The 23,851-nt window shown below is 39.8% G+C and overlaps 1 protein-coding gene across 8 annotated transcripts in view; it reads right to left on the bottom strand.

Moving 5' to 3' along the window:
* LOC127438187 (dedicator of cytokinesis protein 3-like) overlaps positions 1-23,851 on the bottom strand; it is a 278,795-nt gene that overhangs the window by 170,501 nt on the left and 84,443 nt on the right. For all 8 annotated transcript variants that reach the window (XR_007896670.1, XR_007896671.1, XM_051693558.1 and 5 more), the window contains exon 4: positions 3,884-3,939. Coding sequence is in view for 6 of the 8 variants with exons in the window: in XM_051693558.1 (XP_051549518.1) it covers positions 3,884-3,939 (56 nt within the window). In the remaining 2 variants the exon portion in view is untranslated. The remainder of the gene's footprint in view (positions 1-3,883; positions 3,940-23,851) is intronic.

Consider the following 23,851-nt stretch of genomic DNA (forward strand, 5'->3'; position numbering starts at 1 on the left):
CCCCTTCATCTCAATGGGATAGTAACAAGTCCATTTCACAATTTTCAAAATTGATGACTGGCAAATCATTTACTGAAAAATCATTAATGAAATATTTGTGATATAAATATCACATGCAAAAGGAAATTATTCCGTCAATGGGTGTCAACGGAAGAAGCTTTTGGCTGCAGATTTTTGTAGTTACGACATATACCAGCAGGGGCTAATTTGATAATACTAAATAACCAAACCGTGACCCCTTGATTGACACCTATCCAGCGGGGCATTCTTACGCATCTGCAAAAATGGTAGCTAATCGTAACATAGGTCAACTGCACATAGAAGTCTAATGAATATACTTAGAAGATAATATAAATAGATAAGATATTTATTTATTTACGTACATCTCCGGACAGTTACACAACATGACATTTTTTAATTTATGTCCCAGTAAAAATACCAAAATCACTTTAAACTCAGTAATTGAAAACTTGTATCGGCTTTAAGATATTTTTCTAAGTATATTTGTCACACTATTTTTTGAAAGCTTCAAGTGTACCTTTAAATTCTTGAACAATACTCCTGGGATGTTCTCTACTATAATGCATGCACACAATAAATAAGTGTTTATGCAAAAGTTTGTGTGTGTTGTGGAAAGACTGTGAAGTTGTACACAGAGCTTCATGCGCAAACACCTGTGAAAAAGTTGGAAAACATCAAAAGCTTAAACAAACAGAAGAAGCTGTGGGCTCCCTGATGTTCATTTCTCTCAAATGTTCTTGGAAGTGAGTTCCCAGAGGAAGTCAGCCTGGAGGTTTTTTTTTTCCTCTCTCTCTTGCTCACTGTTTCCCCACTCTGTCACACATGCATGCACTCATAGAAAAGGATGTCATGTCTTTTATATAGTACCATTACATGTGTCACTTAATTGGTGAATCAGATTCATACCTGTGAATCAATCTGAAAGCTCATTCCATTGAACTCTGAACAACGCTGTTATTTTATTCATAATAAAAAATAAAAACATTGACAGATGATGGTGGGTTAATAACTGGGCCCCACAGAGTAGCATTACACATATGTGTTTCTGCAACAGCCAGTTACGTTACAAGCTGCCAGATTCAAATCGGCTTTAAAGCCGACACAGGCTGCGCTGGTCAAGCGCCTGTAATTTATATTTGCACAAACAGTTACTCATCCAATCTTTTAAACCACAAAATAAGTTAATTTTATATACATACATTCAACTCATCACCAAAGCACCATGATTAAAAGTTTACAGCTATTACACGCACAGTAAATACATCAAACGCGATCTTCCTCCGATGCATGCTGCCGTTGTTAGCATTAGTAGCGGCTGTCATTAGTCAAACAAACAGCCAAATTGTCACCAAAGTACCACAATAACAGTTCACAGCTTGTATATGCACAGCCATCATATCTAAACATGATATTCCCATGCACGCAGCCACACCTACTTAGGTGCAAATGCGGTTTTCATTCACACAAACAGCAACTCAAACAGTCTTTTCAGGCGTATAATACATTGTTTTCTGAAACAGAGAGCCAAACTATCATAAAAGTACCATGATAACAGTTTAAAACTCGTATACTCACAGTGAACACATGCTGAGCACGATTATCGGATGCACGCAGTCACGTCTGTTTACATTAGCACTTGTCACACACACACACACACACACACACACACACACACACACACACACAAACATGTTGGTGCAGCTATCCTTATGAGGACACTCAATAGACATAATGATTTTTATACTGTATGAACTATAGATTCTAACCCCTAACCCTACCCCTAAACCTAACCCTCACAAAAAACTTTATGCATTTTTACATTTTCAAAAAAATATAGTTTAGTATGTTTTTTAAGTGATTTGAATTATGGGGACAATAGAAATGTCCTCATAAACAACATTTATAGCATAATACCCAGTTTGTAACCTAACATTTCCTCGTAAACCACCCAAACCCACCCAAACACACACACACACACACACACACAATGTCTGACTGTCAAACAGTGCATTTAGACAAACCGGACTGCTGATATTATTTGTTCATTTGTTTTTTATAGCTATATATATAAACAAGAGAAAAAAATACAGTACAGCAAACATAACCCATTTGTTCAAATGTTTACTATATTATGTACAGTATTTTTATTTTTTAATGACAAGAAATCTTTTATAAAATAAAAATAAAATTAAAAAATACTCGCCCCCTCTACCGGCTGTACAGTATCACGTGCAAAAATAACTCACTCCAGGGGGCACTGCAGGGGAATTTAGACCCTACTCATAAAAGGAATAGTTCATCCAAAACTGAAAATTTTGTCATAATTTACTCCCATTCTTCCTTCTGCAGAGCACAAAAGGAGATGTTTTAATGAATATCACAGCCCATCTTTTCAATAAAATGGCATTGGACATTGATTCACTTTCAATCTTCAAAAAGAACATAAAAGTATCATAAAAGTAATCCATGTGACTCATGCATCTTCTGGAAGCATACAACAGGTTTTGTTGAAAAACAATCTGAATTTTTTTGATGTCCCCAGCACATTCATAAGCATTAAGAGAAAAGCTTGTTCACAGTGACATGACTTGAGCCATTGTGATGTATTTTTGCTTTGTTTTAGAAATATTGCAACATTCTTAAAACAACAACAACAACAACAAAAATTTTTACTGTATTTGATAATGGGGTTAAAAAAAAAAAAAAAAAGAAAAGAAAAAGATGCATGGGTTGCATAGACTACTTTTTTGATATTTTTGGGTACTTTTTAAAGCTTTAAAGTGAGGCATAATTCACTGAATTTGTATTGAAAAGATGGACCGGGATATTAATTAAAACACCTCTTTTTGTGTTCCTCATAAGAAAGAATGTCATAAGGGTTTGGAACGACATAAATATACCCTTTACTGTACCACAGGGTCTTTTTAAACTGCCAAAATGTTTATCAAATTATTACGAATTTTATGGAGAACTGAATCAAAATCTTGATGAATAGACTGAAGAATTAGCCAAGTAATATGCATAAATTCCACACAAGATTCAAGATTATTTTCTAAGATATAAATGTAATTCTTTGAATGTGATGGATGAATGGATGGATGGATGGACAGAATAAATGCATGGATGGATGGATGGATGGATGAATGGATAGACATAATGAATGGATGGATGGATGGATGGATGGACGGACAGATGGATGGATGGAGGAACAAACGGACAAATGGACAGATGGACAGAATAAATGCATGGATGGATGGATGAATAGATGAATGGATAGACAGATGGATGTAGGGACAGGATGGATGGATGGACAGAATGAATGAATGGATGGACAGAATGAATGAATGAATGAATGAATGAATGCACAGATGGATGGATGAATGGACGGATGGACAGACGGACGGATGGAAAGAAAGAAAGAAAGAATGAAAGAAAGAAAGAAAGAAAGAAAGAATGAATGCACGGATGGATGGATGATGGATGGATGGATGGGTGGATGAATGGACAGAATGAATGAATGCACAGATGGATGTATGGATGGATAGATTAAGTATCATAATCTAGTTAGATTACTAGATTACTGCCTTTACATACTGCCTTTACATACTGTTCAAACATACTGGTGTATTGTTTGAACCACCAGGAGTTGTAGTAAGTCTACACTAAGCTAAACCCATATCAAATCTTTGATCAAGTAAGAAACAACAGTGACTGTAGATAACATCCAAAATGACAGTGAAAGTAAAATAAAACGTATTTTCTTATAATGGCATCCATCCCTCTAATTTTTGTCTTCCTTTTCTCGTTTTACCAGTTTGTTGTGAGTGAACAGCTTGACATAAATCAGTATGAAGACACTTACCCCCTGTTGGTGACGACCGCCTTCTTCAAGTGAACATAGCCGGCTGGGAAGATACCCTGCGAAGCAAAAGAGAAGAGCATTACATCTCTGGTTCTGCAATCATCGGCTAATAATTCAGCAAAGAATGCAAGAGAGTGTCCTTTCAACCTGGTTTCTCTGGGAATTTGCCCAAGCAGAAGACAATTCCAGTGGCCATTCAAGATGTCATAGTCTTTACTTGTTGCTTATTTTGCCTGAGGCAGAATTTACTTCAGCGACTTGACCAAGAACCAGGACATCAACAGAGTTTCTCAACTAGACCTGCCAATGCCTGTGTTCCTCTGGAGTAGAGAAGTTGTTTATTTTAGATTGTTCATACTTGCCGATCAATGTCAAGAGTGTTGTTGAAGTAAGGACAGTTGATTGAATAACTGTTCTTAACATAAGGGTTCTTAAAGGACTTTTTAGCGCAAAGGATGGTCTTTCAGGGCTCAGGACTTAATGAAAATATTTTTTGTTACAGTATGTATCAACTTTGTTTCAGATATTTCCCCAAGTTGTCCTCAGGAGAAATAGAAACAGACAATGTTTAAAAGACCAGCATTGCTGGTCACCAGGACATATTATTGGATGCTGGTCACCAGCATGGGAAGGTAGTATGTTAGAGTCTCTATGGACTCTTTTGGTCAACCACCATCTAGAAAGACCATAGTGGTTTACCAGCACTTTTGCTTGTGAACTACATGGATATGCTGGTCCACCAGCTATACCAGCACAAAACTAGCACTAAACAGCATAAACCAGCTTGGACCATCATGGAAATTTATGCTTGTCTTTTCAGCAAAGGAAATATTGGAGACAATTGTTGGCATACAGTAAAATTAGAAGTCTATAAAATGAAGGTGAATACCTTAGCTGAGATAATATGGTCTTGGAAGAATTTAATGAGAAATGTTTGAGGTCACACTGAGATCTCTGACTTTTGACTGCAGATGTTGGTATCTTGGCATTTGAGCACAGTTTGAGATATTCTGTTGAGAATGCTTCTGGAACTCTAGAGGAGACCCGCAAGAGATTACTGAGAGAAAACTGTACAAGCAAGAGACTGTAGCAGATGTCTCCATTCCCTTTTACATTTAATCTCATTACTGCCCAGGAGAAACAGTTGAAATATTAAAGAGATTTTATTTGTGGTTTCAACTGAAGAATCCAGATGGAGGAAGTTCTTGCCACATGCAGTTGTTGCCTAATTGTCTTGACTGTTCCCTTTCAAAAGATCAGATCACTTAGTAATTGAGGACACCAAATGCTCTCAAACAACCCCCATCTGGTAGGGGAGGATTCCATATGAGCGGATGACAAATCAGCATATGTTATTATTCATGAGATGGGTGGCCGCTTGCTTATCGCTTCTTTCAGTTGTACATACATGATGCCCTTCTATAGTTTGAGGAGATCTCTTTCATTTTGATACGTCATGTTAATCAAATATAAACGTTTGAAGAATCAGGAACTCATCCTTTGATTAATTAAAAGCAAAGCTGTATTTACATGAAAACCTCTTGTCAATATCAGTGAAGTCAATGAATATATTATAGTCAACACTTAATACATTAATTGGTAAATATCACAAAAAAAAAAAAAAAAAAAAAAACATGTTACACATCACTCCAAAAGCAACTGTAAAAAAAAATAGAAATATATTTTGCTTCAGAAAATGAAGGCTATTTTAAGGTCTTTCAAGATTTGTTGCATTGTGACATTATTTTCATTACAATAACTTTTAGTACATTATCCATACCATAATGCAGTTAGACATTTTTTTATTCATTATATTTAGTGGTGCTTCTCATTAGATTCTCATTACTGTAATACACTTAAAAAATATTTTGTGGTTTAGTAAATATAGCCAAATAATTTGAAAAAAGTTAAAGCGTGAACTTAAAAAAATTAAGTAAATTCTACATTTGTACTCAATTCAAACGTAAAAATTAATGCTCTAGCTTATAAGTAATTTTTTTTTTATGATTGTTTGTTATCTTTACAATGCATAATCATGTACCAATCCTAAACCAATCAGCCATGTAACCTTGTGAAACACCTTATAATCTGCAAGCATATGGTTGTCTGCAGACGAAAGTTACTAGCTGTTCCTCTAGCTAGCTGTTCGGCTATTTAGCTTCCCTTACAAAAATCAAGAATTTTTTGCAAATTGTCCATTGTTGCCAAAGGTTTGCCGGAGGTTCACCACTACCGGTGAAGAGCTGCAAACTTCTGGCAAACATCTGCGGTGAATCACAAGCTCATTTGCATGTGAAGAAAACAAGTGGCAAGTAAAGATTTTTTGTAAGGTTTGCTAACTATAATCAAAACAACACATTTTTGTCGACTCTTGCAGTATTTTACTTTCATTCTTTATTTCATCCTTGAAACTTTGCAAAAACCTTATAATCTAGGAGTATAAGGTTGTCTGCAAACTTAAGTTACTAGCTGTTCCTCTAGTTAGATGTTCGGCTAGTTAGCTTGCTAATTATAATCAAAACAACACATTTTTGTCATCTCACTGTATTCACAACTGATTCACTCCAAACATATCATTTGAATATTCATTTAAAGTAGTTAACCTAAAATAAATGGCCAACCAGTGTTGGGAAGTCATTAACTTAAAGTAGAAAGGTGGTCTTTCATAACTGTTTATGACAATATGATAAGCTATTTTCCATTATAATGTGAACATCATTTTTTTCACAATATATTTGTTTAATTTATGTAATGACATGTCAGTTAATTTGACTGTTTCACCAGTTTCTTTATCTTCCACAGGTGTGCTGTGCAGGTGCCTATGTACATGACTGCAGACCTGTTACTAATGGCCCAGGTCCTTAGTTAAAGGACCAAACAAACATGAGTGGGCTTCCCTGCTGTCACTCCCAGCAGCCTAATGCTCATTTAGCAGAAAGAGTCAACACAGAGCCGAATAAGAATAGTAATACGGCTGCAAGCAAATACAGAGTGGAAGTGAACAAGAGCAAGAGCAAGCAGTTTCTGTATATTACAATCATTCCTGACAGTAACTATTCCCTTATTATGTGGGAAGAACAGTTGCTCTTTGTTTGCTTAAAGAATTCAAATGGACTATATTTATTTTCTTAATAAATTTCCCTGGTCTTATTGTGCATGATTCATCAGTGCACTTTATTCTAAAGGAGAAAAAAAGAAATAGTTTTTATAATGTGTCATCAAAATGTAATAACTTTCTCTGCCTCTGAAACAACTTTTTTTTCTGCTAAATGTAGCCAAGGCCTGGCAGGCAGAAATATAATAAATAAAAAAAAATATGAGGAATGTCATAGCCCACTATTTACTATTCCATTTTTTTATTTATTGTGATATATTTTTTGTCCTCATGACTGCAATTTTTTAGCTGTTTCTTTTCAAATTTGTGACACAGCGGAGGTCATATTAGGGTTGCTAACAGACCTGTATTGAGTGGGACACCCTATATTTTGGCCAAAATGAAGACATTCCATACAGGACTCCTATTGTTGTGTATTTAAATGAAGTATGGGTCTCTGCATAACAATAATGGGTGTTCCCCAATCTGTATGCGTTTTCATACCGGAATGGGTGTTTCTAAACTATCCGAAGAAAGTAGGGAATCTCAATGTAGTAATCAGTGGGCGTTTCCAAACCAGGATGGGCATTTCTAAACTAGCCAATGAAAGTAGGGAATCTCAATGTAATAGGCAAATCATTTAAAGTGTTTGAAAAACACCCATCCTGGTTTGAAAACACCCACTGATTGGGAAAAGCCCATTTTTCGTTCTGCAGATACGTAAGTCTCATTTTAGAGGTAAGACACTCAAGATGCACCCTGACAGATGGCAACACGCTAGATGGGGACCACCCTTTTCATCATAGCCTTTTCATTAAAATGTCTGGCTACTATTACCTCCCAGAACTGTCTGACACGCATTCATTCTTAGATATAATCACTGATTATATTGTTGATTCATAGCAAACATGAAGTTTGTCAAAGCGTTTTGTCTACACACTCTAAACTGCAATTAATTTATTACATTTAATGAAAGAGCCACAGTGACTTCTCCATTGGCTAGAACTTCCATTTCGATTTCTTTTGTGCCAATTTCCTCTGACATGATGATTTTGTTCTCTTAAACATGTTGGAAAAAACACTGCTTTATTCGCAAATTGTTTTTGCGATTATTCCGATGTTTGGATAAATGTCTGTAGTTGTTAGAAGACACTAGAGTCGCAACAAATGTTTTCTTTAGTAGATGGATTGATTTGAATTGCTCATGTCCCTTAGATAAGCTTGGGTCACATTAACATTCATGCAATTAAATTTTAACCATGCAATGTTGCATTTTCTATACATATATATATATATATATATATATATATATATATATACATACACTATCGGTCAAAAGTTTTGAAACACTTGACTGAAATGTTTCTCATGATCTTAAAAATCTTTTGATCTGAAGGCGTATGCTTAAATGTTTGAAATTAGTTTTGTAGACAAAAATATAATTGTGCCAACATATTAATTTATTTCATTATAAAACTTATTTGTAATTGGCTGTTATTAATTTAATTAAAAAAAAAAAAAAAACAGTTTTTTGAAATTGTTGACTTGGACCAAATAATAAAGAAAAGCAGCCAATAAGTGCCTAACATAGATGGGAACTCCTTCAATACTGTTTAAAAAGCATCCCAGGGTGATACCTCAAGAAGTTGGTTGAGAAAATGTCAAGAGTACATGTCTGCAAATTCTAGACAAAGGGTGACTAGAAGATGCTAAAATATAACACCGTTTTAAAGTTAGTAACTTTAGTTTGGCGAGTGTTCATTTTATAACCTGGGAGTATTATTATTTTATTTTACAGAGCTGAATTACACTCTGGCATTGCTCGCCAAATGTACAGGGTGGTGAAGGTGAATCAGTAGTAGATTTTAAATTTCATATTAATATTCTAAACTATGATTGGCCATCTCCCAACTCAGAGGCGGGATCTTGGAGAAAACCAGTTACAGTATAAACAGTGTTTGGTAAATTACTCAAAAAGGTAATCCACTATAAATCATTAATTACTTCTACAAAATTGTAATTAGATTACTTTGTTGCAAAGAAATCAAATTACTAGTTACTTTACTTTTAAGTTACTTTCTAAAACACTTTTTTACTGAAAACTTTTTAAAAAAAGCAATTAACTTTGAAAGAATATTGAAAGTCAGTAAATGTATTCTAGTAATTACAAAAATGTAAAATGCAATGCATTATACTACTTTTGACCTTCAAAAATCATTAGACTACAGAAACAAATTACTCTGTAATCAGATTACACCCAACACTGGATATAAACTCCTTGATTTAAATCGGAACAGGAAGCAGATGTCAGTTTTGATGGTCTTCTGAAAAAAAAAACAGTTAAATGGAGCTCAATGGATAGAACGCAGGAGTCTCGAGAAGTGTTGAACTTATTTAACCTGACATAGCATCTTAAAAACACTCAAAGAGGTCCATCTGACGCTGTACATAGACCAACAAATACGAAATAGGGCAGATATGGAACATTACCACAACTTATGGTAATTCTGACATGACATGAATGCACCAAAATGTCTCAATATCTAAATGTCCCTCAAAAAATGATATGATAACTATTACGTAATTTTCGTTAATAATTTGTCAATTCAAGTTGTTACCAAGACATTTAAAAGAGCTTAGAGAAAGTGAAAATCACATAACAACAGCCATGAAAAGCTTTAGGAAATAAAGACTCTAGAGAGATCTTTGGTGAGACAATGAAAAGGCAGAGACACCAATATGTCAGGTTTGAATTCATCTGGGTAACAAAGCTATCTTCTCCTGCCTTCATTCATCTTGATAAAGACGGTTCTGTGTGTGGGGCCATCTAAAAAACCCTCTCCTCTCCGTCACTCCTCTTGACCCCTCTTCCAGTGCAGCAGCAGGTTGCATTTTCTCTCTGCCATAAGGAGGAATATCTCTCTGGAGACAGGGCTGACTGTGGCCTGGATTCTGGAATAGTAACTCTCGTACTGTGGAGAAGATCGCCCCAGATTTCAGAGTGGAAGAAATAGTATCAGTTGTGTTCCCTTATTGCTGTTGAAGTGGGATCCAGCAATCAAATTAAATGCTTGCTCAAGGTAAATCAAGGTAAGTAGATAACATCATTGCTTTTGACCAGTTTTAGGTAAGTTACTCAAAACTAAATTGATTCTCCAAAACTGTAATCATATTACTTCTGACTACTTCATGGCAAAAGTAATCACATCACTAATTACATTTAAGTTACTTTCTAAAACCCCTACTAAAATTTTACTAACTATTTTAAAAAACAAAACCAACATAAACTCCCACAAGGTGGAAAAATAAACATAAACTAACCCGTAGGGGGAAAAGGCATCCAGGCTGTGGAAGAGGGTAAAAACTAATAAGTGCTGGCAGTGACTAGGGAGCAGGAGCCCTCCTCCTCCTCTTCTTCAGCGTGCAACTGGCTCATTGACCATGGCAGGCATGGGCGGTGGCTCATTGACTGTGGCAGGCATAGGTGCTGGCTCATTGACTGTGGCAGGTGTGGGTGCTGGCAGCACCAGGGGAACAACCTCTGTGGCCGTGAGAGCTGACAGCGACAGGGGAACAGCCTCCGAGACCGTAGATGCTGGCAGCGGCAGGGGAACGGCCTCCGTGGCCGTGGGTTCTGGCAGCAGCAGGGGAACAGCCTCCATGGCCATGGACACTGGCAGCGGCAGGGGAATGGCCTCCGTGGCCATGGACGCTGGCAGGTGAATGGCCTCTGTGGTCATGGATGCTGGCAGTGGCAGGGGAACGACCTCCATGGCTGTAAACGCTGACAGCGGCAGGGGAATGGCCTCCGTGGACACTGGCAGTGGCAGGAGAACTGCCTCCATGGCCGTGGACACATGCAGTGGCAGGGAAACGACCTCCGTGGCTGCTGGCAGCAACTGATGAGTAGGTGCCCTCCTCCCCTTCCGGGCGGAGGGAAGTACTGCTGCTGTGACAGCGTCCACCTCCTGGTGGTCAGCAGCCGTGGGCTCAGCCGAGGTATCCACTTCCATGTCCAGGCACAGGCTGAAATAAACTCCTCCCATTTTATAGCCTGCCTGACTGCTTCATGAAAACCTCCGTCCTCATCCCAATCTGGGACCCAAGATCTAAAAGGTTCGTTCAGACCTTCCCAAAAGAGATTTATTAGGCTGGTCCGATTGTATCCCAGACCCCAGGACAATGATAAAAACTCAAGGGCATACCCCCACACAGACTTGTCCTCCTGCCGTACCTTGCGCAGTCTCCTTATGTGCTCTGATCACTGCCGGGCAGGAGAACCAGGTTGAGAAAAAAAAACTCTGCTGGGTCCATTCTGGCCAGTTCGTTCTGTCGTGATTTAGCAGAGATTAACAGGACCCAAACGCAGCATTAAAAAGGCGATTTATGTATAAAAAACAAAAACCAACATAAAATCCCACAAGGGGGAAAAACAAACTACTCCGTAGGGGGAAAACGCATCCAGGCTGGGGCAGAGGGTAACGAGGAAACAGGACCGACCAGACCGACAGAATAAGGAAAGGTAATTAACACAGACTGGAACAAGACACAAGACCGACTGGAAAACAAGACGAACTGGCACTGGACAGCAAACACGAGGAGACTAAAATAGGGAAATAAATAAATAGGTAAACAAGACTGGGCAGGTGTGACTAATAAATTAATAATGGGCGGTAAGGAGGTATGATGTAAGACAGAGAGACACACAGCGATACAGAAACAAAACAAAGCCATGAGCTCTCACAAGACAACAAAACACCCAAATGGCATGAACGCACATCGGCAAGACAATAAGGCAATATACGCCCATGTCAACGGACAAACAAGACAAGAGAATGCATAGCAACGCCAAACAAAGCAATGCCACGCATTCTCACACTAAACGTATCCTGAGTATACATCGCAAGGGAAATGCAACGCGATGCAACAGGCAACAAAAACAAGACAGGACACCTGTGCGAGAGCTCGGCACAGCATGAAGACAGCTCGCGAGGCGCACCCATGTTCGTAAGAGACAGACAAACTATTGACACGAGTGCATGCTGCCAAGATGAAATAAGCGCGATGCACCCACGTCAATAACAGACAGACAACAGTTCGGATCCCTGACACAGACCGAAACCGAACCAGACAGGAAGTCAGGATCCAGACACCGTGCTCCCGACATGAAACAAGATAGACTGAAGAGCGCACGGCATGGAAGACAACCGAAACCGTGCGCTCACACAAAGACAGACAACGAGACATGGGACGATGATGCCAAGATCCTGTCAGACAAAAAACCGAGACTGACAAAGAGACAGGACCATGACATTACATTGCCAGTTAGTAAACAGGAAAAACCAGAAATCAATTTACTGATTATGCTCCTACATTTTAAAAGTGTGGTCTGACCCAGAGCATGAAATACGTGTGATAGGTCTAGCCAGGTAGCACAACATACAGTGAAAATAGATCAGTCTAATTCCTCATAAATAACTTTACTTTCAAAGAGACACAGTAATCTAATAAATCTAACAAAGTAATCTAATAACTGAGCAATGCAATCTTTGCCTTACAAAAATGATATCCATTGATTCCGCAACCAATCTTAAAATGCACTTGTAGGTTCGGTATATATGTTTATGTAAGTATATATGTTTTACTAATGTTAAATGAGAGGATTGTTAATTATGTTGGCTTGACAAAGCAAACAAACTGTTATTCTACAGACATGGTTTAGGTCCACAGTTTTCAAACTGGGAGGCGTGCCTCCCGGGGGGCGACAGAGCATGTCAAGGGAAGCACAGAGATATATGATCATTTCACCAAGTAAATTCAAAAGATACATAAATACAATAAAAAATTATTGGCGTAATAGACCACAGTCCAGCTTAACAGACAGTAGCTCTATGGCGTCATAATATTGTTAATGTCGAAAGCACAACATTTATATCATGAGAGAGCACATCCATGTACCAGTTGCGCCAGCGCGAATCTCTCCGCTCAGACGCGGACAACTCTCGCTCAAAACTGGACGCGCGCTATCATTTGCGAATCTATTATAAAGCCACACATTCTGCTTCTGCAGATGTGTTATATCAAGGGGAAATGATACAGGAGTTTGATTAATCAACTCACCATTTGGCTGGTAACTTTTTTGTTTTAAGGAAATGCAGCATAAAACATGGTTAAATTCATATTGTAAGAATGATAGGCAGTTATGATAATCGCTGACGATGTAAGTGACGTGAGCAAATAAAACCGTCAATTAAACATCTGTTGCGACTGACATCTTCCTTCACCTCAGTGGAAAACAGCTGCACAAGTTTATCTAGGGTGCAGAAAATCCAAAAATATGCTGAACTTAATCACACGTGTCCATTATTAAGAGTTCAATATGATATCGGGTCGAAATGTCTTCATGTGTTTGTGGCAAACTGCAGTTTCACATAGAGACGGAGATTGGCTGATGCGCTGTGGGTTTATCACAGATATAGGCTAAAAACAGTTATAATCCAATTGTCATGAGGACAAATTGGTATTTTTAATAAAAAATAATGCAGAATACGGTTTCATATTATTAATAGAAACATTTATAGCTGTTAATCACGCATCAATGTTTAATGCATTGGCCAAATGAATCTGTCAGACTGAGTTAAAGGTTACTGATCATCATTGGTGAATTGGTCCAACACCTGAAATGTTATGTATTTTGATAATATTACACTATGGGAAAATACCTGATTCAAATAAGTGGCCAGAATGTACCTGCCCTAAATTTTCACAGAGGGGGGCTTACTGTCTGAGACATTGTAAACCCCTAGTTTAGGTTGTTTCCAAAAGCCCTAAACAAAGATCAAAATTATTAATTGTAACTCCTCTTAGAGCTTTCTAGCTACATCCAGCAAACCTGGCACAGGCCTTCAGACTGTTCTGAACCAGGTTGTTATGACTTTTCGCACAACGCATGATAAAATCCAGAAAAATCACATAGACTTGTATTGACAGAATGTTCAAATGGGCTAAGACTATTCAAACTCCAAATCGCTCTCTCTTTCTCTCTTTCTTTGTCTGTCTCTCTCTCTTTTTTTTATTTTTATTTTTATTTATTTATTTTTTTTTGCATTTTGTCATTAAACCTTCTAAATCTTTCAGACATGGTTTTCAACCAACAAAGTTTGTCTTGAAAACTTTACCTATCTAGTTGGTGTTTAATAAATTTCAAATTAATGATTAAAATAAAAAACATATGCAATTAGTTATCCAAATGATTAAAATAACAAATATACAACACGTAAACTAAATGTAATTCAAAAGTAATAAATTTAACAAAAAAGTGTCATCTGAAAGAATTAAAAGATTACTGATCACAATTTTAATGTAATCTGTAAATAGTACAGGATTACATTTAAGAAGCAATCTACCCAGCACTGTCTTTTCTGGACTGATATTTGATTTTGAAATATAGAATGATTATAGTCTTTCTGAATGTCAAAGTGTTGCTTTTTTCAAAATGTGCAGAAAGAGATTTTTTATTTATTTATTATTATTATTTTTTGGTGAACTATTTCTAAACCCTATATTTGTTTTGCCTTTCTTAGAAAATCTAAAAATAAATACATAAATTAATTAATAACACTCTGAAAGAAATATCCAGTTTATACTGTTTGTCAAGAAAGATAATAAATGTAAAATGCAGATAACTGGACGATATAAGTTACCATGACTCATTTTTTTCACCAGTTTGCATTTGACACAATAAAACTACTCAATTTTAAAGTGTTTTTGAGTACTTCAATCACTGCAAAAAAGACTGGAAAACATGGAAAATAACATAAACACTTTCCACACTTCATCTTTTTGTCACAGACTTTGCACAGTATAGAAAAAAAAAACTGACATAATTGTGATGCGTGAGCAAAAACTGTGTAATTTAGAAAAGAAAAAAGAAGGATTATGTCTTGGACAAAATCACTCGGGAAAGACTTTCAATACATTGTCAATGTGCTCTGACTTTTAGCCAAGAACTCTATAGGAATTCATAGATGCCTTTAACTGCATGTCAATCAAATCAGCCCATATTGTTTGGCGCATTGTGAACTGTCTGTGCAATCTTGTGAGGCTGTTTGTTTTTCTTGTCTTGAAGAAGGTTTAATATGCCATGTCATCTTATTTCACCAGACAATGTGCAGTCGGCACACAGTATATGCCAGATGAAAGTTTTGAACTCATGCCAATTAGATCTTCTTATGCATCTAAACAATAAGAAAGTATTAAATATTCACAAACAATTTTTCACACCAAAACTATTCATATAGATAATTTTCAAATAGAAAAATGCAAATTGTATATATTAATCATGATCAACAAATTTACCGTTAATGCAGCATAAACCAGCATAAACACTCCTTGGATGGGCAGAACCTTTGTAATGTGTCTGCCCGGAGTCATTACACTGATGCACACTTCACAACACACACAGCAGTGATTCAGTGTCAGTGATCAAATGATGGAGAAAGGAGCTCTTAACGCTATTTGTTGTACAATACAAGCCTTTATGGAACTTGTGATAGAAATTTAAAAAAAAAATAAACTTCAGCCTTCAGCCTAAGTAAGGCACATTTTAATTACCACAGAAGCACGTCAAATCTTAACTATCACCAAAACGCAGAATGAGACGTTTTATTTCACGTGGAGTTCAAATTGACAATTGCCGATGGCGCTGATGCCCTGAAACGCGAATCATGAACACGGCTTCACGATTGCTTTAACAAAGTGGATAGCCAGAGTCTGCTGGCTGATCATTATTGTGGATGATGAGAGTTTATGTGATTTAATTCCCATTGCAATGAATATGCAACCAATGTGGGGACTAGTTCGTTTACTTAGTCAAACTCCCACTTAAACTTTGGGAAACAGTTAATGTTACTTGAATTGGTGCTATTTTAGTGCATTTCTATCTTTATACTGTGGAAGACTTTGTTTGTAAAATGTTAATAAAGAATTATATTGTTTTGTTTTCTTTCCTAAAAAGTAAATCTATGCATTTTGACAGGAAAAGAAGTATATTTAGAGTCACATTTTAGCACTTTCAAAATCTATGATTAATCACAATAAACTACGAAAAATTATGTGATTAATCGCGATTCAAATTTTCAATAGACTGACAGCAATAATTTAAACTATTTAATGAACAGTGAAGTCATTTATAAGACATTTTAGCTTCTTAAGACCCAGTGCGAAGAACATCATTTAAAGTTAGGTCTCAGTTAGGTTCCATGATTCTATCCATATGTTTTTGACTTCAAAGTAGTTGGTTCCTTCCTACAGGGTGAGAGTGGGCATAACGTCCTGGTTACTTTTGTAACCTCCGTTCCCTGATGGAGGGAACGAGAAGTTGTGTCGATGTAGTGACACTAGGGGTCACTCTTGGGAGCCCCAAACACCTCTGCTTTTTTTGAAAATAGGCCAATGAGAATTGGTGAGTGGAATTTGCATGCCACTCCCCCGGACATACGGGTATAAAAGGAGCTGATATGCAACCACTCATTCAGGTTTTGTGCTGAGGAGCAGAGACCAGGTACAAAACAATTTTGTGGAAGATATCACATGGGGTCGCCTTCGGGGAACCAGCATATGTGGAGCACCTACCTCAGTACAGTTGCTCATTAGTGCACATACTGGGCCGGTCAGCAAGTTTCTCTGCAAACTCAACTGCCAGAGGGCTAAGTAGGAAAGTTATCCAGGGATCACAGTCTGCCACCTCCTGGGGCAGCGCTTGCAGGTTCACCACCTGATCCCTAAAGGGGTCGTGGGAACCTTGGGCACATAGCCCGGTCGGGGTCTCAGGGTCACGTAAGAATAACCTGGATTGAACTCCAGGCACGATTCGCTGACAGGGAATGCCTGCAGGTCCCCTACCCTTTTGATGGAAGTGAGCGCAGTCAGGAGGACAGTCTTCAAAGAGAGTGCCTTAAGCTCAGCTGACTCCAAGGGCTCAAAGGGAGCTCCCTGTAGACCCCGAAGGACTACAGAGAGGTCCCACGAGGGGACGAGGTGTGGTCTGGAGGGATTCAACCTCCTAGCGCCTCTCAGGAACCTGATGATCAAGTCATGCTTCCCCAAATATTTACCATCTACTGCATCGTGATGAGCTGAAATAGCAACTACATACACCTTCAGGGTGGAGGGGGACAGCCGCCCCTCCAGCCTCTCCTGCAGGAAGGAAAACACTGATCCAACTGCACATCTCTGGGGGTCTTCACGTCAAGAAGAACACCACTTAGCGAACAGACACCACTTCAAGGCATACAGGCACCTCATAGAGGGAGGCCACTTCGGTCTTCTGCGTCCTGTCCAGGGGCCAGACATGGAGATTCCAGAGGTCTGGTCGTGGGTGCCAGATGGTGCCCCGTCCCTGAGAAAGAAGGTCCTTCCTCAGGGGAATTCACCGGGGGGGACCACATCTGGGTGGGCCAGTAGGCTGCTACTAGGATGATCTGCTCCTCGTCCTCCCTGACCTTGCACAGGATCTGTGCAAGTAGGCTCACTGGGGGAAACGCGTATTTGCGTAGTCCAGGGAGCCAGCTGTGTGCCAGTACATCTATACCGAGGGGTACCTCGGTCAGGGCATACCAAAGCGGGCAGTGGGCGGATTCCCGGGAAGCAAACAGGTCTACCTGTGCTCGACCGAATCGACACCAAATCAGCTGGACCACCTGAGGGTGGAGTCTCCACTCTCCCCTGAAGGTAACCTGACGTGACAGTGTGTCCACTGTAGTGTTGAGGTCACCTGGGATGTGAGTGGCTCATAGCGACTTGAGGTGCTGCTGACTCCAGAGGAGGAGACGGCAGGCGAGTTGTGACATGCAATGGGAGCATAGACCACCTTGGCGGTTGATTTACGCTACTGTCGCTGTGTTGTCCGTCCGGACCAACATGTGCTTGCGGGCCAGTCCAGGAGCCGGCGGCTGTGTGCTCATTGCATACGGTGCCCCAGCCCGTCTTGGAGGTGTCTGTTGTAACCATGATGCACCTGGAGACCTGCTCTAGGGGAACTCCTGCCAGTAGAAATGCGAGGTCGGTCCAAGGGCTGAAGATGTGTCCCGTGGCGCAATGCCCATCTCGGGACTCGAGTCTGAAGCCAATGCTGAAGTGGTCTCATAGTGGCTGCCACTGAGGATGCCATATGCCCCAGGAGCCTCTAAAAAAGTTTCAGTGGAACCGCTGTTCTCCATCTGAATGCCTTCAGACAGTTCAGCACCGACTGTGCACGCTCATTCGTGAGGCGCACTGTCATCTAGACCAACTCCAAACCGAGAAAAGAGATACTCTGAACCGGGGAGAATTTGCTCTTTTCCCAGTTGACCCGAAGCCCTAGTCGGCTGTGGTGCTGGAGCACGAGGTCCCTGTGTGTGCACAGCAACTCTCAAGAGTGAGCTAGGATTAGCCAGTCATCGAGATTTTGCGGGGCAAGGAATGCCTCTGCGACCTTCGTGAAGACACGAGGGGACAAGGACAGGCTGAAGGGGAGGACCTTGTACTGGTACGCCTGGCCTTCGAAGGCAAACCGCAGGAAGGGTCTGTGTCGAGGTAAGACCGAGACGTGGAAGTATGCGTCCTTCAGGTCTACAGCCGCAAAACAATCTTGATGCCGGACCCTCGCTAGAATGCATTTTTGTGTCAGCATCTTGAACGGGAGACTGTGCAAAGCCCAGATCAGTACTTGAAGGTCCAAGATTGGTCGCAACCCACCGCCTTTCTTTGGTATGATGAAGTAAGGGCTTTAGAACCCTTTCCTCATCTCGGCTGGAGGGCACAGGCTCTATCGCACCCTTGCACAGAAGGGTAGCGATCTCCGCACGCAAAGTAGCGGTGTTCTTGCCCTTCACCGAGGTGAAGCAGATGCTGCTGAACCTGGGCAGGCGCCTGGTGAACTGAATCATGTAGCCAAGTCGGACGGTCCGGGTCAGCCATTGCGATGGGTTGGAAAGCACGAGCCAAGCCCCCAAACTCCGGGCGAGGGGGACCAAAGGAATGATCACGTCGGACGTACCGGTGGGTGGGGCCTCACAGCGAGGTTCCACGTCGAGGGGATTCGAGCCCCGTGGCCATGCTGAGTCCAGGGACATCGAAGTGCTTACCTGGCTCCTGCCATCCACCATAAGATTGGCCAAGGAGGGGGGAAGAGGAGTCTCGCCCCGTAGTCCACCGGACCCAATCTCGCGTGGGCATGTTTGTGCCACAGATGGGCACACAGGGGCGAGGGGACCGCCGCTGGAGCGCAATACCTACAAAGATGGAACGGTGGATGGTGGTCATGACGACAGCTGTGCGCACCGGACATGTGACCTAGGGAACAAGAAAACTGCTCTTTTGTTGAATTTTTGGGTACCAAAGCCTCTTGAGACGAGCCGGCGATCTCGTCTGAGCGCCCAACCAGGGCAAGCGAGCGTGCTGGGGAATGGGAGGTCCGTGGTGGGATACCCGGCAGAGATGGTCCCATTGAGGTCCCCAAATCGCCCCCAGTGCTAACCGGCAAGGCCTCATACCCGTAGGTAGAAGGACCGAGGCGGGGAGCCGCTGGGGTGGCTTGCTTTCTTACGAATGCAAGCCGCAACCGTAAAGTTGCCATGGTTATGTTCTCGGAATGAGGACAAGACCCATCCATGAACGATGTCTCCGCGCGATCGTGGCCATCAGAAGAGGAGAGATAACGACTGCAACCAGGAATAACACACAAATGGAAAGGCATCTTTAAAAAGACGTTCCTTGTGTGCCGCTCTTTTAGAAAGAAAATGTACTCTTTTTAGAATATACTCTTTTAGTTGTTTCTGCCAAAGCACCCAGGGGCGTTCTCTGAACTCCATGGGTGCAGAGGGGGAGAAGCCACTGAAATGCGCCGTAGAATCCAGCAGATGAGGTGAATGAACTTCGCGGATGAATTCAGCTTCAATGAATAGAACCGCTCGGCTCTGAAGAGAAAATCTGAATGAGTGGTTGCATACCAACTCCTTTTATACCCGTATGTCCGGGGGAGTGGCATGCAAATTCCACTCGCCAATTCTCATTGGTGTTTGGGGCTCCCAAGAGTGACCCCTAGTGTCACTACACCGACACAACGTCGAGTGAGTGACAGACAGGGAACAAGTTATTAAAACTTAAAAGTTTATCATCCTAAATAACAATGATGGTAAGGTAAAGAAATAATCAAGGAAAGCTTGTTTAAACTCTCTGATTTACTTATTCTTTACCTTTCAGTCTATTACTATTCTGTAATGTAATGCATAAATAAAGCTGAACAAATCCGCAGGTGATTTGACCTGTTCTTCAGTGAAATTATCACTTGTTTTCTCTCTATTCTTGTTTTCATCAGCAGAGAGCAGTTAGAGACATTCCTGATGTTGCCCTCATGGCTCTGGGGTGTCGGTGTGTAGGTGGACAGGAGTGGGTGGAACATTTATGAAGAAAATAATTGATCGAGGGAGAGAGGAAAAGAGATTTAAAATAGTGAGAGCAGAGTAAAGCCAAACAAACAACCACTCGTGGCTCAATGCTGCCTCACCACGCAAATACTCACAGCACAGCAGCAAAGTTCAAATACACTTTTAAAATCAGTGTGAAATGCTGTTCACAACTACATTTTTGAGTGAAACAGCATATTCAGTAAGAAAAATTGAGGGCAAACTTTATTTTATCATCAGGAATTGACTGGATGGATAAAAATTAGGTATTTGTGATTTACATCAGACAGACTGGAAAGCAATTTCAGTGCAGAGAAAGTTAATACATTTTGATTCATGAATGTTTTTAATGAATGATTTACACAGAAATAATTTTGTAATTGTTCTGTAAATGAAACGAATCACAAATGTGTTGCCGCTGTATGATTAATTGTTGTAAAAATGGTTTTACGAACAATCTAGAAAGAAAGTTGTTCTGTTAACAAATGTGTCAGTACGACGTATGATGCAACAATTTCTGCAAGAATGTTTTTATAAATTATTTACACAAACTAATAATTATGTTAAGGTGCAATCACATTTACCTTCCCACTGGGAATTTCCTAAGTGAAATACATTCATCTCAATGGGAATCTGCGCAAATGTGAATGTCGCGCAACGGAATTCTGGTGGTCGAAGCATTTCTCCTTGTGGATTTCGAGTGGAGTTCATGTTTAGTGAACTGTGACAGGCGAATTCACCGCATTGACCAATAATAAGTTGCAGTGGCGGATTTAGGCATGGGCGACATGGGCAGTTGCCCAGGATGTCATCTTGCGGGGGGGCAGCATCATCTTGGAGGGGGGGGGGGGGCGTCATGAGGCACCCACACAGACACCCCCATGGTCAACAACTTTGGGGGCTTTCGCTCAGGGCGCCATACAAGCTAGAACCGCTACTGGTAAGTTGCTTGGTTTGGCATTAACCTCTGTTTGGGTGGTTCATTGTATACAGCTACACAATATTTACAAATGGACAAGGATTTCATTTTAACTACGAGTTTCTTTTTAACTTCACTCTCCCAGAATATAAAAAGCTGCATTAAAAAGAGGCAGCTTGGTCGTACGTTTTTTGCTAGTTTCACACACGCTCAAAATCTGCCCATGCCCACCCACGGAGTTTTGTCGTGCAAAGGTAACTGTGACTGCGCCTTTAGTGCAGGATAATGCGAGAAGTTTTATGAAAAAAAAAAATTATGAATGATTTATGCAAATGAAGGTGTTGCATATGTATCTGTGCTGCTTGATGCATTGATTAAATGAGGAAGGTTTTGCGAACTATTACACAGAAAAGTTTTCTGTAAACAAATGTGTACCAAATGTGTCGCAAATGTGTTTAGTGTTACATGATGTCACTTTACATAAGAATGGTTTTCCTAACAATTTACACCAAAGTTTATTCTTTAAACAAATGTTTCACTAATGTTTTGGTGCTTTATGATGCATAAATGTACATTTACATAGAAATTGGTTCTGAAAATAAATGTGTCGCAAATATGTCAGTGTTGAGTGATGCGTCATTTTACATTGCGATACAATTTGCTTAAACATTGTTTTTACAAACTACTATTTTGATGCCACAAAATTCATCAATTTACATAAGAAGGGGTTTACTAATAATTTACACAGAAATTCATTCTTTAAAGTAATATTTTGCAAATGTGTTTTTAATGCAAAAATGTAACCGTTTACACAGAAAATGGTTTTCTATATGAATGTGTCAAAAATGTGTAGGTGCTACATGATGCGACAATGTATGTAAGAAAGATTTTACAAACAATTTACAAAGAAAATCGTTCTGTTAACGAACGTGTCACAAATGTGTCAGTGCCGAGGGATGCATCGATTAACTTAAGAAAAGTTTTACCAACCTGATCTCATCAGAAGTCGTACAAATTTGCACGTGTTGGCTAAATCATATGAAATAGTACGAGTGAGTTTGTGTGAATTCTTACGAATTCTAGATGTGCAAATACCTGGATGGGTAATGCAGAAGTAAGCAAAAGTTCCACATGTCAGACGTTGAACACATGCTTAATAACTCAAACCCCATTTCTAAACCTGACCAAAGAGTACAGCCTGTAAAGATAATTTGAAGGGTAAAGAGTGTGTTTTGTATGACAGAAGAAAGTAATAGTCGCATTTTAGAAGGAGACGAGGGAGAGTCACCTGATCGGCTGTTGCAAAAGTCGTATGAATTTGTACGACCCAACTCGTACGATTTCATATGATTTAGCCAACTCGTACGAACCTGTGCGATTTCTCCATAAGAGTGTGTTGGGATTTACAGATAATCAACAAAGAAATTTATTCAGTAAACAAATGTGTTGCTAAATTGATGGACCTGCACAATACAACTATTTAAGGAAAAATGGTTTTACGAACAATTTACACAGCAATGCATTCTTCAAATGAATGTTTTGCAAATACACTATTAATGCAGGAACAGTTTAAACCAATTTGTTTCTACATATGAATGTGTCAAAAATGTGTCAGTACTACATGATGTGACAATTTATATAAGATTAGTTTTATGAACAAAGTACAACAAAATGTGTTATATAAATAAATGTGTTGATCCTGCATAATGTGACAATGTTTATAAGAAATTCGAGTTTCACGGTTTACAATGGAGGCAGTAAAACCAGACATCACACTTTCGGTAAAGGCAAGGACGGTGATAAACTCCTGCAGGTTTTCTGGGCATTCTAGGTGGCACACCTTCCTCTCAGCCTCAAGTAATGGCATGAGTTACCCACCTCATTCACACTGTGAGTACAGCCCTTTGGCTGTCATAGTGTGGTCTTGGCACAGTAATTCAAGAACAGGTGCCAGCCTTGTGTCACCTCTACAGAAGATTAGCAAGGATTGGCCATTGACTCTGCATGCAGTGGGCATAACGGGCACCTCCAGCAGCATTTTGAGTTCTTGCCACATGGCACGCAAACATACAGTGAACACAAATTCAGTCCCACGGATTCTCACCTCGAGGAAAGTGTCAACTGGCATGCAGACTGGCACACCTGTGCACAACGCATGGCCAAAGTGAACTATATGCAACAGTGTCTATGTGTGAAAGTTCATATTAAGTTCAATATTAGTTAATTGGTCCTACTTTCATATTAGGTGTCTTTAAGTACTATGTACTAACATTAAAATACATGTAGTACAAAGTACTTATTGTGTAACTACATGTTGTTCTGCAAAATCTCACAAGATTCACATTTGCTGCTACTCAGGTTGAGGTACAGGTTGGTTTAGGACTAGGGTTAGGCATTAGGGTTTAGGAGTTAGGGTTTAGGGTAAGGGTTGGGGTAGAGTTAGGTTTAGGGTTAGGTGTAAGGTTAACAGCGTGATTACAGATTTAATTAAATGCAGGTACTTTAAATGA

Source organism: Myxocyprinus asiaticus, chromosome 49, assembly GCF_019703515.2.
Source record: "Myxocyprinus asiaticus isolate MX2 ecotype Aquarium Trade chromosome 49, UBuf_Myxa_2, whole genome shotgun sequence".
Classification (NCBI taxonomy): Eukaryota; Metazoa; Chordata; class Actinopteri; order Cypriniformes; family Catostomidae; genus Myxocyprinus; species Myxocyprinus asiaticus.